Source organism: Echinops telfairi, unplaced genomic scaffold (assembly GCF_000313985.2).
Source record: "Echinops telfairi isolate 266 unplaced genomic scaffold, ASM31398v2 ScPeMD7_23;HRSCAF=83, whole genome shotgun sequence".
In the NCBI taxonomy this organism is placed as follows: domain Eukaryota; kingdom Metazoa; phylum Chordata; class Mammalia; order Afrosoricida; family Tenrecidae; genus Echinops; species Echinops telfairi.
The window spans coordinates 71588018-71603145 of NW_022103920.1; the positions used below are offsets into that span (position 1 = coordinate 71588018).

The 15128-nt window shown below is 38.4% G+C and overlaps 1 protein-coding gene across 4 annotated transcripts in view; it reads right to left on the reverse strand.

Annotated features, from left to right (window-relative positions):
• Positions 1 to 15128, reverse strand: part of DGKB (diacylglycerol kinase beta) — a 788541-nt gene that overhangs the window by 621259 nt on the left and 152154 nt on the right. For 2 of the 4 annotated variants that reach the window (XM_045288859.1, XM_045288858.1), the window contains exons 3-4: positions 4364 to 4440; positions 1904 to 1924 (exon numbers count right to left, since the gene is read on the reverse strand). In XM_045288859.1, the coding sequence (XP_045144794.1) occupies positions 1904 to 1924; positions 4364 to 4440 (98 nt within the window). The remainder of the gene's footprint in view (positions 1 to 1903; positions 1925 to 4363; positions 4441 to 15128) is intronic. The other 2 variants (XM_045288861.1, XM_045288860.1) reach the window with 1 other exon arrangement.

Consider the following 15128-nt stretch of genomic DNA (forward strand, 5'->3'; position numbering starts at 1 on the left):
AGAACTATCTATTATGTGCCAGACACAGAACTAATCGCTTTACAGACTTTTGTGTATCTCAACTATCAACAACCTGATAAAGTCTGATATTTCTATTTTTGCACAGTTGTGCAAACAGAGACCGGAAGATTGTGACTTTTCCCAAGCCTGCAACTATATGACAAAGTTGAGATTGAACTCGGTTCTAGTTGACTCATATAATAATGTTACACTTTCCAGATGTTTCTTTTATTTGGAAAAGGTTAGATTAAATTCTGCAAAGATAGCTAGGGTTTACAGTAAAATGGTATTTATAACATAGTGTCTATAATCCTTGTTAAGTACATTTAGAATATAAATTAGGTAGCAGCTATGCATAAAGTTGGTTCTAAATTCCCAGGTTCCTTATTACGTGGCTTGAGCAACACACTTCTCTGACTCTCAAAGGTATACATGCACATTAGTAGAGAACTTCAATGTAGAACACAAAGAACAAGAAAGCTCGGGCAGCTAATAATAGTTCTGCCTTCAGCCAGGAATCCTCTACCGACGGAAATGTGTACAATGAAAATCCTATAGGCAGAGCACACCAATAGAGGGATGAACACACAGAAAGCAATGGGATGTGTGTACCCTCATTTCTTTGAGCTCTGCGTGTCCTCTGTGTTCCTTTTTCTCCCTGGTCTTGCTATTCTGCAACTGAAATTGTGTGCCTGACCAATGGCATATGGAGGCCAAGACTGAGCAAACAGACGAAAATGGGTAATTCCATTCCACGGAGCCCCAGAGAAGCTTTGACTGTCTTTGACACACTTTTTCAGACACTCCCTCACAGGGATGCAGCATGTGCAGAAGAGTGTGCTTGTTAATCAATAGCTGCTCCACAACTGATACCAGCAGCAGAAGAGCCACAAAACCAATGCAGTTTGTCTTTGAGGAAGTGATAGATTTCCACAAAGGTCAGGGAGGAGATCAAAGAAAGGGCGTCCTCTGTAGGGGAAGCTCTTAGAAATCATCACAGTCAATGAGCTGCTATGTCAGTAGTGTTTCCCCGTAGGCGAATGTCACATGTGACTGATCGGACCTTGATCGTTGTCAACCAACATGATTTTGATATTATCAGGTATACTGTGACTTATCGGCATGAAATTACAGTATTTATTGTCATTTAAAACTACACCAAAACTTGAGAATAAGAAGTAATTAGTAAAGACCCAGTATTGTCCACGAAAGATGATATTATGGGTTTAGACAACCTATGCATCAGGTAAAATATTTATGTAATCCTAATGTAGTAAGGGCTAGGCACTCTAGTATGAACTACCCCTGTGAATAAGCGATGCTGCTCCTGCATACATGACTGAGTTATTTATCGAAATCTTTGTTTCTGAAGTGGCCCGTAGTAGGAAAGCGCAGCTAATGAAACAGATCAGCCATTCTCCCTCGGAGGACAAAATCCAGGACTTTCAAATCTTTGTTTTTCCCTAGATGAAATAATTTTGTGTCCAGGGATACCAGACACAGTGTTTTAGCCTCTGTTTCTCAAAAAATAGCTTAATTGTATATTACATACAATTTTAACGTCCCATTATAAATTGCAACATCAAGATTATCAATAAATAGGATTTAGTCTATCAGTCTTGATCAAATAAAAACATCAAATGCCAGAGTCTACAGAACTAAAGCCCACACTCTGGCTCCTCTATTTCACTAAGAGACTCTGTTTCAATGGAGACTCGCCTGAGCAAGGTAGGCATCTTTTTCTGAACAAATATCTGGTGGTGTCTGAACTCAATTATTTCTGAGATAGTGTATGAACCTTATTTAAACAGAAGTATAGCTCAGTGAAATGGATGGAAAACTCATAGTTCACATCAGAAAAAGAAGAAAAAACAGATCTTAATAGAAAAAGAAAATGTCTTACTTGGTTAAGAATGTCTTGTTTCTGTGCATGCAAGGAAAGAAAGAATACATGTGTTAATGGAAAGTAAATAAATTCATTATCTCATATCTCTGATAATCTCAAGTTTACAAAGTGGCTTTTAAACAGATCCATGATTCTCAAAATTTTGTGCCAGACCAGGAATATCACTGTCAGCTAGAAATAGATAACAATTAATGTTTTTTAGCTCAATCTCAGAAAAAGGGAATGAAAAATTCAAGATGGGAATAGCTATTTATGTTTAACACATCCTCCAAAATATTTTTATGCACATTAGAAGTAAGAAATATTACTTCGATCAGTTTTTTTTATTATATCAAGGAAACTAGTTCATACTACAAAGTAGCTGGATCATACAGAGATAAAAAGAGCTGTGTGAGATATTTTCCTGCCCTACAGTAAATTGTGGGCTATCAATTCAATGGAAACATGATCTTGTTTGCAAAGTAACCATTTGACCTCAATTAGTTCTTATTTAAACACCTCTCAGGACTTAATTCTACTGATATGATAACTTTGACGAGGACTCTATGTCACCACATACTAGATTTTGAAGGTAATTACTAGATTCATGTATCTTCCTTACATAATGCCTCTTCATAAATGCACAGACCTGTTGCTGAAATGAGTTATTAATATAAGTTGAAAGAGAAAAAGCTGGATCTAATAATTGAGAGTGAAAAAAGATCCCTAATCTTAACACTGATAGGAATGTACTTTTCAGAATAAGATTTTAAAGTTGACAGCATTTTTCTTCTTATTATTATTATAGAGAATTGGGTAAAATACAGCGTGAGAGAAAAGCATACATTTATTTCTTTTATATGAATTACAAGTTGGAGAAAGGTTTCCTGGCCCTATCATTTACAAGTAGTAAAGATTAATTTTACTTCTTAAAACAGAAAAATCCTAGCAATATTAAATAGTCAGAAAATGCTCAGGTCTTTAGCAACATGTAGAAAGATTAAGAAATATGTCATGAAAAATAGATGAAGTTGGAATTTAGAGATTGGCTTGCGATAACTCTAAATTCCATAAGCTTAGAGAATATATTATTAAAGTACAACATAAAAGTGCTTCTAGAGACATGCAAAAACAAAACCATTGGGTCATAGCCAATGAGCTCTCTGTGTGGACATAGCCTTCTCCTGAGAATTCTGGGAACTCCTTGGAACGGGGAGACACTTCTCTCTCTCTGCTCATTCCCTTGGAGACTCTCTACTGACAAGGCTGACTCCTTGTGAGACATTACTGAGGAGAAGCCACATGGACCTACCCTGAGGCAATCAGACCACTGGAGCTGGAGAAACCACGTAGAGACCCCTGCCAGCACTGAAATGCTTACCCCGCCACTGGATCCACAGGACTTCCAACCCACTGACCTGTGATCCTCCTGCATTCGGTATCATTGCATATATTTCACGAGTCTGAAGAGGACTTTATAGATTGGTATCAGACATATAGGTTAATATTGGAAAGAAGGGCTTGGACTAGACTGGGTTGGGGTGCTTTCTTAATGTACAATTAAATTATCCTTTATATAAAACTATCTCATGCAAAAAAAAAAAACCACACAAGGTAATAATAAAAAAGAAATAACTTAAACTACATTTTAGTCAGCAAACATCTAGTTAAGTGGATAGATATCCTTTGAGGCAGTATGTTTTCACTCCCCCATAACCCACCTATCATGTGAGGATGTTGCAAATGAATTCAGAGTGATGGTGATCAAACATTTAATATATAACAGCAAACAATAATTGGAAGTCTATTTAACAATTAGGAATATTTAGGAAAGAAAGGCTTTCAAGAAAAAATATTATTCCAAAGCAATTGACAGGGCAAGTAATCTTCTATGGAAGGAATGTCAATACTCAGAAGCTTACTTGTAATAATTAAGAATAAAATAAGCGCAGTAAAATCCATGCTTAGATTTTAAAAGGGAAGACTTATATTCATCATTGAATCTTCCTTTTGTTAATTAAAAATAAAAGATCACTAACGGGGTAACTTTCTGTCCTATAACCCTTTAGGGTTCCATGTTAGAAGCTAATGACACAGTCCCTCCCTGCTCTCTATAGACCCGTTTTCTGTCTTCTCAGAAAGGAGAACCTCACGCTCTTCCGTAGATGCTTCTCTGCACTTCCGAGCATGTCATTGAGAAATGTCATATTTATTACCAAAACATCTTTGGATGAAAAACATAGTGCAACAGTGCACATATATTCCAGAATAACATTTTGTTAGAAATTTCATTTTGTTTTTCTTACAGTATACGCATGTTTATATAAATGTATATAAGTGTACATATGCCTGTGTACATATATGAATTGCATATTTTTAAATGACATTTCCCCATTACCAAGCACTCTTCAAATAAGAAAGTCCCACTCAACAAATCATATATAATAAAACTGATATAAAGAAAATAAAATATTTTACCCCTTCAGGATTATACTTTGCAAGCACACCATTACCATGGAATTCTTCAAGAACATCCTTTAACTTTTTTGTAGAATCTGTAAGAAATAAAAAATAAACACAAGTTGTTTATGTATGCTTATTTGAGCTATGTGTACTGGCTTACTTGGTTGTGATTTATATTGCACTCTGAGACCGTATGCTAAATAAACAGCTAGAATCATATGACTGTTATTTTCTGAGCCACGGATCAATTTTTTATCTTGTTCAGGAAAATTTATGATGATCTATTATCTGTTGACAACAAACTGAAACAGTAAGTAGCTTCATTCAGTTGTGCCCAGGATCAATATGCATCCGAGTCAACTCAACAGCACCCAACAACAACAATATATCTTCCAGGAGCTCTGGTTGCACCATGGGATTAGCCCTGGACTGCTAGCCTCCAGGTCAGCAGTTCATACCCTCCAACCACACTGCTGGAGAAAAACGAGGCTGTCTGCTCTCTGAAACACTAACAGTCTCTACAGCCCTTCACTGCAGTGTGTTTAGTGGCTATGTATTTAGATAAGTTACTATCAACTCAACATCTTCCCTATTCAATTTTCAGTTCCAGTTATAATGCATAGACTTCTGGAGTTTACCCAACACCAAATCCCAAAATCAAGTTTTAGACCTGGACCATCAGGTACTCTTTCTAGCCTTTTCACGGCGGTCTTTATTGGGCATAGCTTCTCTAAGATCGAGCTTTTACTTGCTCTCCTAACCTTCTACTGACAGCGGAATGGAAATGGAATGCTGACAGGTTCTAGTTATCTTGCCTGGGATCCATGCCCTTAAACAGTGTCCTGAAGTAAAGTCTACAGATGGGCTTTGCCTTGAAAACTTCCATAGAGTGGAAAATCCCTAACACTATTTTACTGAAGCACAGATTTACCCTTTTAAAGGAAGACAGATTACAATACACTATGTATTGTAATTCAGCTGTTTTTTCTAGATTGCTATCTTTCCCATCATTTTGATTATGTCAACCTTGGATCACGGAACAGAAAGTGGGCAGGCCCGACTTACTCTCTCAAAGAAATAGATACCAAAGAAATGACACCTGGATGAATGTACAATCTCTGTCATGTGTCGAATGCTAACACTGGCGCTTCAAGGAAGAGGGCAGAGTGACAGAGTCCATGCTGAGCACTGCCGACAATGCCAGGCAGCCCGCCAGCCATCGATTCATAGTTGACCCTTTCACAATAATTATTGTCTGATGTCGTTTTGTTGTTGTTGCTGTTGTTGTTGAAATCATGCATTTTCAATCACAGGAGACATTTTCAATGAAATGACACAGAAGATAAGACCTTGGGGGTTATTTTTCCCCATCCAAAGTAATATGCAATTTGAAACAATTAGGGGAGTTCATATGTTCTGATGTGTTTCTGAGGCTGGGTTTGGTAGGAATATCACAGAAACACAGATACCCCCCCACCTGATGGCTACATGTACAAAACTGAGCTGACATCTTCCCATTAACCTCCAGAGTCAGACAATGGAACTAGATACCCTACTGGTCAGAGAAAGGTTAATATCTATCTCTAAGGGCACAAAACGTTGCTGAATGAAGTGCTAGATCCAAACCATAAGTCATTGACAGAGTAACCAGGTTCAAATAACGAGTTTAGTCCTTAGGATCAGGGATCCTGACAGATGTTGAATACATAAGATTGAATCTCCCAAAAAACATAGAAGGGTTGTGATTTGTGGCAGGTTTGGAAGACATGGCATATGCCAGAGGCATTGCATTTGAAATTTGCTAGCAAAGAGAAGATTTATGACTACTACTATACCAATCCCCACCCTGGAGTAACATTACGTTCTCGGAAGTAATTTAATGTGACTAGTCCACCGTATAAAAAACCGGGTCATTTTATCTTTTGTTTCCCACCCCCATTCGAATCTCTTGAGAGGTGAGAAAACACTGAGGCTGGACATTGAAAGTCATTGTATTCAACAAACTATATTGCTTGTGCTGGAGGGTAAAACAAAAAACAAGAGGAAATGGATATGGGGACCATAGAGTAGTTTTCCTCTTGTGGCTTAGTACTCCACCACCTTCTCTGGGACTTTAGTTGCTCAGGGGTCCCTTAAAGGGTCCACACCCTGTAAACACACTCTCCTTTGAGCCACAGATGCTGCCCAGCCAGTGGAGCTGTATTTTATGAAGGAACATACAATTTTAATTTATTTTTATGATGTTCTTATTTTATATCATTTTCTAGTAAAGTGAAACAGCTTTTACATTATTCTGAGTTTTGAAGATTAACAAGGTCATTTGGCAATCTACAGAAAACTGGAGATTCAAACGAACAATTAGTGCAACCTGAGAAGGGAGCCACTTTTAATTGATTTCACAGCTCTTAAGGATTTGTTACGTCTTGAATGAGCTCCCTTGGTTACTACTGTGCCCCCTTTCTCCTCATTTCCAAAACTCAACCAAATTTGTCAGATTAATCTTGCAAGCCTGATAGAGAATGGAAAGTTTTAGAGCCAGACATATTTCGATTTGAAGCTCAGTTCCAAAATTTTCGGCTGAATTTCCATAGAATACTTTAATCTCTATATAGCTTAGTTTTCTAGTTCTTAAAATTGGTCTAATGATATGGATCTTGCTGTACTTAGCAAAATGTCTGGTATCCAATCCATTCATGCGCCTTTGCTCCATCCTTAACACAGTTTGAAACGTGCCCTCATCATTCAGCAGTCTTGTGCTGTCTTCAGAGTGAAGCACAACATGCTCCCGCCTTGGCATTCTCAGGACAAAAGTGGTAAAATCCTGTTACTGTTGGAAACAGAAGTCAAGTTTGGCCCCTTTTGTTTACCACACAGAACAAAAGAAAACACTTCCGTGTCCTGCGTCAATCCCGTGACGTTACAGGGTTTCCACTGGAGGGGTGACAGTAGTAGATTATAGGATTATCTTCCTCGTATGTCTTAGTTTCCAGGCTCCAGGGGAACCGGTTGAGCGTCAGCACAACACTCAAGCCTCCTCTGACAGAAGGTGGTGAGCATGCAAAAGGCACACTGATCCGAAGTAGGACCTCCATCTCCCGATGGAAGGGGGGTTTCCAGCACGGAATCACCCCTGCCTCCCACTCAGTGCTGCATGCTCAGTTATCCCCTGTGACTTTGTTATTGACAAAGATGACATCCAGGTATTGTGGAGTCCCTTCCTGACCCCACGGTGTTCCTTTTGCTGAGCATTTCCTTCAAGTCTCCTAGCGTTCAAACACTTACCACCACCTTTCCCACAAAGTCTTATTTCAACCACAGCATGTAGCAGCAGATCCGCCTTAAAACCCCCATAAAGTCTCTTAGAATCTATGCATAAATTATATGTTGAGTCTTGGTAGCACTATCATTATAGCTTGTATATAGAGTATTTTACTGTTTCCAAAGTTTTTTTAATCTATTATAATAATCACAATAAGCTTCTTTCCTATTTTAAAAAATCTTTCCACTTATTAATATATGAAGAATCTGCGGGTAAAAACATTATTAATGGAAAATTGCAAAGGTAAAAAAGGTTTTACAGTGGTTCAACCTTTTTTCTATATCACCCAATTATGTGCTGTTAACTTCTGGATAAAGAACCAGGAGAAGCTTCTATTTCAGTCGCAGCACCAAGCTTGGAGACCATGGCCTTATTTTTATATGTGATGTGATACTGCAACCTGTTTACACAGTTTATATTCTAATACAAGCTAGGTTGTATTATAGCATCATGTGGACTTGTCCTCTGTGAAAAGGTGAGGTGATTTAGGCCAAACTTTGAATCTGATATACGCTTTTAAAGGAAACACTCTGTGCTCTAAGAAACTGGTGAAATATGGTCTGTTGATTTTATCCAGTTTTATTTTCTTATTTTAATGGTATTTTGAAAACTGTGATTATGCAAGATATAACCATTAATGAGACTCCCATGTATGGACCTTTAAATTTCTTGTAACATCCTGTGAAATAACAGACTACAAAAGACAAAAATAAGCTGCTATAAAATCAGGAAATTATTACAGCAACCCAGTGCAGAGATGTAGTAAATTACACAAATGTATTATTAGTGGAGAAATGAGGATTCATTACTTTGAAAGTAGAACCAAAATATATTGTCTATGATTGGGCATGGGCAATGAAAGTGAAGAATCAAAAGCAATCCCAAGAATTTATATTTGAGCAATCAAAGGGGTGAAGCTGCTCCTAATTCAAATGAAGATGATGGTAAATATATTTGGAGTGGAAGGGCTCCAAATTTTAGGAGGGTTTTTTTGAAGAAAATGAAATATGTCTTATTTATTTATTTATAATACTTTTATTGGGGGCTCTTACAACTCTTGTTACAATCTATACATCAATTGTATCCAACCTATTCACACATATATTCCATTGTTCTTTTCTAGACATTTGCTTTCCATTGAGCCCTGTACAGATAATATTTTTAAAAGTATTCTAAAGTTTTAAAAATTCCTTCAGCCATATTTCTCACATTTTTCTAATAACTATTACATTACCAGTATCAGCATTATATTAACATTGACTAATCAACTGTATGATAAACAATGAACAATTCAGTGAATTATAAAGTTGTATTTGCATATTACTGCTCAAAATGAGTTTTTAAATCATTTTATTGGGGGCTTGTACAACTCATCACAATCCATCCATCCATTGTGTCAAGCACAATTGCGCATTTGTTGCCCTCATCATTCTCAAAACATTTGCTTTCTACTTGAGCTCTTTATATCAGCTCCTCATTTCCCCCCCTTCCCTCTCCGTCCCCTTCCCTCATGAACTCTTGATAATTCATAAATTATTATTATTTTGTCATATCTTACATTGTCCGATGTCTCCCTTCACCCACTTTTCTGTTGTCCATCCCCCAGGGAGGAGGTTATATGTAGATCCTTGTAATCAGTTCCCCCTTATCACCCCACCTTCACTCCACCCTCCCAGTATTGCCACTCTCACCACTGGTCCTGAAGGGATCATCCGCCCTGGATTCCCTGTGCCTCCAGTTCCTATCTGTACCAGTGTACATCCTCTGGTCTAGCCAGATTTGTAGTTTAGATTGGGATTTTAGTTTTAAGACCTTTATATTTAAGAACTTTACCTACTATCCAATTGATATACGAAGGTAAGTAAAAAATATTGCTACTAGGGCTCTAATTCTTATATCCACAGACTTTTTCTGAAAAGTAAAAGGCATTTTACTATGCCTCCGCAACTATTTCCATCTTCTGTGTCCAGAAAAGTATAAAATAGACTGCTAGCAGTTCAAATCTGCAATAAGCTATGTTATTAGCAATGAGAGTGGGTTGTTTCTCTACAGTCCACCCAAACCTGGTAGTACGACACTATTCCATGGCTTAAATTGTATTGACTTATGTGTTCGGCCCGGTTGACTCGAGAAACAAATCCAATGACACTCATGTGTAAAGAATAACTTTATATCAAGAAGTAATTATTCATCAAGAACCCAGTCCAACTCAAATCCCTAAGTCAGATACTAGTCCCTAAGTCCCTCTTGAGACTCATGCAGCCACATGCAATGATGTAGAATGCAAGAAGATCACAGGCTGGTGGGTGCAAAGCTGTGTGGATTCAGCAGCAGTGGTGACATCTCCAGGGTCTGCCAGCAGGAAGGTGAAGGCTGAGAGAGGAGAGTTTCCCAGAGCCCTCCTTATGAGGAGGCCACCCCCACACGGAGTTGCTATCAGGCTGTGACCTGATTGACAGGCTAAACTCTACCCCTACTTTTATATACTTTCAAGTGGACGTGAAATTCTGTAACCACCATAACCCAATTTGGAGAAATTGAATAAAACTAAAGCATTCTGGAAATTTACTGCACGTTCCTTACACTTTCTAGATAGTAGAGTTGAAGTTATATTGTCCTCTCCCCACTTACTTACTTATTCTCTGGTCCTTGTATTTGTTTTAAAAACTAATTTTGTTTCACTAGGTTTTGCATTGGGGGATTTTACAACTTGCATTCAGAATATTTCACTTGAGTGATCAAGTGAATACCTTTTTACAAAATAATGCCACATATGAAAAATATTTCATGCAATATCAAAATAATGAAACCTTTCTTCAATTAAATATCCCTGTTTTTAGATGTACATGTATTAGTTACATACAGTTCATTATTTTCAGGGAAATTACTACTAGCAATAAAATGGAGTAATCAAGATGATATATAACTTCATCTTCCTTGTTTATTAACATCTGCTGCATAGGAAATGTCCACTAATAGTGAGCCATTGTCGGGGCTATCAGGCGTTGAGATAAACATTGTTTTAATATGAGTTCAGACCACTCTCAAGTTCCCTCTCTTGGAGACCTACTTAGTTTCAACATCCTGATTGAACCAATGGCCATAGTATAATATTGCAATATTTTAAGCCAAAATTTTACATCACACATTAGTGTTATAGTTTTACAGGAAATTCCATTTTTAGGGAAAGTAGAGTTAGTCTCATTCATTAAGTGGGTTTCACTGAAAGCATTTAATGAAATGCAATTATAAGCTAGTTTTATATCTACACATTATTTAAAAACTATAAACCCACACTAGTTCATACTATGACAGGTTTTGTTTCACTTTTTTTAACCTTTTTGGTGGGTTACCACCAGTGAGAAACCAGGTATCCTGGCTACAATAGTGGATTCTCCTGTTGCAATGTTAATAATTTCCTGTACAAAATGGCTAACATTTCAAATTAATACTAATCGTGAAAATAAATAAATAAAACTTCTCCATATACATATATCAGAAGACATTCTTTTGGGCAATATGAAAAATTCCAAGTTGATTCATTTTTCTAATATAAATACTTTAAAGATAACCTCTCATACATATTTTAAAGAAGTATAAAAATCCAAAACATTGTCCCAGTTTTTTAAATTATAAGCAGAATTCTGAGTATGTACATCTGTGGCTTTATGCAGCTGTTCATTTGTGCCAGCCTCTTGAGGATGCGGATGCCTTAACATGAGGAAGAAAACTGTAGCTGAAATAATTAGAGCTACGGAGACCATGAACTCACCTCGGAGAAGAACTGCGGGATCACCATCTCACAAGGTGGGAATCCATGGTCTCCCTCTAATACTTGGGACATGAGGACAATATTAACAGCAGTCTACCTACAGCATTCTAGGATTCTATGACAGTAATCATCATCAGATACTGGAAAGACGCTTACCTAGTCCCACCTATGTCTCATGACCTAATATTCACGTTTGTAACCTTTATCACGATCACCCCTTAGCCTGCTTTTTACAGAAAGGGCTGGGCAATTCCTAATCCTAACCTAAAGTGAACACCATTTTCATTGATTAAATTCCAAGTCACAGTGACCCTAATGGACAGAGTAGAACTGCTTGGTAGAGTTTCCAAGTGTATGGTCTTTACGGAAGCGCACTGCCATGTCTTTTCCTTCTGGGTGACTGGAGATTCAAACCACTAACCTTTCAGTTAGCAGCTACTTAACCACTTCACCATGAGGCCCCTTTTCAATTCTACTACCAGGTAAATTGAAGAGAAGAAAATAGTGAGGGAAGGACAAACACGGTAGTTCGGACAAAAATGTAGACTCTGTTGGTGTGGTGTGCCAGACTCTCCTGGGGGCACAGAAATTTAAGTGGGTGACACCTTGGGCGATCTTTGGAAGTTAGCGCTGGCGATCTGCGTCAGAATGTCTCACCTTTAAGCGTCACAACCTTGAGAGCTCTGGGCGCACTCACACTCCGCACACACGCGAGCACCAGGGATCAGAATGAACTGGGCAGAAAAGCCTCACAGCAACGCTAATGCGAAGTTATAATCTTATTTCAGAAATATAGGAAGATTTTTGATTGATCTGACATAATCCTGAAACATTTCCACCAAGCCTCCTTAAAGCTTAATTTGGTCATTTTAACCAAATTTTGCCTAAACTCTGATAATCTTTTATTTGAACACATTTGGGGGAAGAGAGGAAGCTGGACACGAACCACGGGATGTATATGGATAGTGCTGGGTTGTTGGTTTTTTCCTTCTGAATCCCCTTGTCCTGCAGGGTTGTTCAAAAGGAAAAAATCTATGGGTTTTTTTTGTTGTTGTTCTATATTTAATGTTATCTTTAGCTAACATTAGATCTTAGATTAGATATTTCTGAAAACTATTTGTAATCAACATAACTTGCTGTCCATAGAAAAGCCTACTAACATGAACATTTTAAAGAGAATTTTTATTATAAACCATGGTTCAATCTCAGTAATTGTCAGCAATTCACATCTTAGGATCAAGGCTAATCTGATCGGATGGTTTAAACACGTTGAAAGACCTAAAGCAGGCGGCAGATAAGGATAATGGTTTTATAAAGGAATTGCTTGCAAAGCACTCTGGGTTGGTTAGGAGATTTAAAGGCCATGGAACATTATACAATTAGAGATCAGATTAAAGCTTCCAAAGCAGGGGTGAACCAGTCTTCCTCAATGAACAGCAATCAACGAGCTGCTACAGCAGAGAAAATTCACAGTCACATTCTCACTGATTTTTTTTAATAGTGCTGTCCAATTTTACTTATTTTCTCTGTGAAACCAAACAGCAAAACCAAAACAAAGCCTCTGCCAGGACCTAAAACTCATCGGGGATAAATTAGTGTTGCTTTACGAAGAAATTAAAAAGGATCTTCAGCTAAACTTTTATTGACACATTACGCTAAAATGTGCCAGGGACTCTAATGGAATTTTGGAGAGTATTATGTCCATTTAATGGTGTGTTAGTTCAGGTACTCTGAGAAAATAGCTGTGAAGGATACAGAGGACCCGAAGTAAGCCCAAACGTGGATCCAGACCTCCGATCTGAGAAAAAGAACAGAGAGGGAGATGATTGGGTAGGACAGTCTCAGACTGCAATACGGCTTTGAGAAAGTCTCAATCAATCGAATTAGGAGGTGCCAAGCAAACATTGGCCATTGGAATAGTTCCGTATTGGAGATTAATGATCTGTACATATGCCTACTGTTATGCTTAACATTTACCTGGGAGGAGTGCAAGCAGACTATAACCTTAGTGCAAATATTGCAAAAAAAATATTGCATGTAGTTTATGGTAGTTACATAATCCAGTGTCATTCTGAGACTAGGTGGTAGTTACATATTCTCCTGTCAAATTGCGAAGAGGTGAAATCAATCAGGTCACAGCTTGATGACCTCATTTTGGAGGCATGATGGCGATAACTAGCTCACTGGAGGCCAGACCCACATAGACACTCTCTACTTCATCTTCCTGCTGGCACGACACATGGAGCTGTCCTGACGGAACCAGAGCCCTGGAGCTGGGGGAGTCACGTGGAGACCCACGCCAGTGCTGAGATGCTCCAACCACCACTGAGATGCTCTTACCACCACTGGATCCACAAGACTTTCCACCCACTGGCCTGTGATCTTCCTGTATTCGACATCATTGCATGTGTTGCGTGAGTCTAAAGAGAAATTCATACACTGGTATCTGACATGTGGCCTAATACCGGACTTATGGATTTGATCTAGGCTGGAATGTTTTCTTAATATATGATTACTTTTTGATATAAAGCTCTTTCTTATACACATAGGGTGTCTATGACCTTGTTTCTCTAGTCAGCCAGGAGTAAGTGCATGTGAAAAGGCTCTGGCAGAGAGAAACTGAGCTACCCGGAGTATCCAAATATATTGGAAGTAGGCTACACTCTGTAGGAAACTCTCTTTCAATGGACTGGTGGCTCACAGCAGATCTACTCATGGAGGTGACTACATTACATCATATCTCATCACAGGGAATGGATATATCGCAACTGCCAACCCACTGAGAATCATTGCCAGCCAAGTAGACACACATCCTCCACCCTCACAATGGTGAGCCATGGTATTTATGTGTCATGGTCTTTATGTTTTCCCAACTCTATTTGGTTGCTTGGTTGCTTGCTCACTCTGCCATTTTCATAACACAAATGAGATTACCTTAAGACATATCCTATTCATTACATCCACAGGGATTGGGTTAGGATTTAAAATCCTTATTTTCAGGGAACACAATCCAATTTATAGTATTAAATCCATAAAATGCTTAAAAATTAAGTGTTCAGAAAGTGTTATATAATTAAGAGAGAAACATTTCCAGAGGAGGAGCACAGGAAGTCAACTTTATGGAATTCCCAAAAGGATCAGGGAAGCAAAGCAACATCTGTATCCTCACCCAAAATCAGCCTGGCTGCACAGTCACCTATCCAACACTAAGACATCCCTGGAAGCCAAATGCACATGCAATGAAACACCTTTATCTCCTGCCACCTACTGGGACACCAACGCATGCAGTATTGTGCCCCATCTATCAGAGTACCCATTAGAGTACCACTGCCTCCATGCTGGCTGTGGAGACTGACTCCCACTCCCTAGACCTCCAGAGAATGCACTAGCTACTGTGACCAACTCAGAAAATACATTGGTCTCATAAGGGATGTGAGAGATCCCTAACCATTCAACATTTGTCACCCAATATCAGGGAAATAACTTGCTCTCTCAGCAAGCTTAGCCAGAACATCCAAATGTATTGGAAGCAAGCTACACGCTTTAGGTAATGCCCTTTCAATTGACTAGCTGTTCATAATAGATCTCACCATATTTTGGAAGCTATATTTGAGGCCTCATATATTGATGGTGTGTGTACCTTCCATACCCATTAACATGAGGAATTCACACCCATCCACCCACCCACC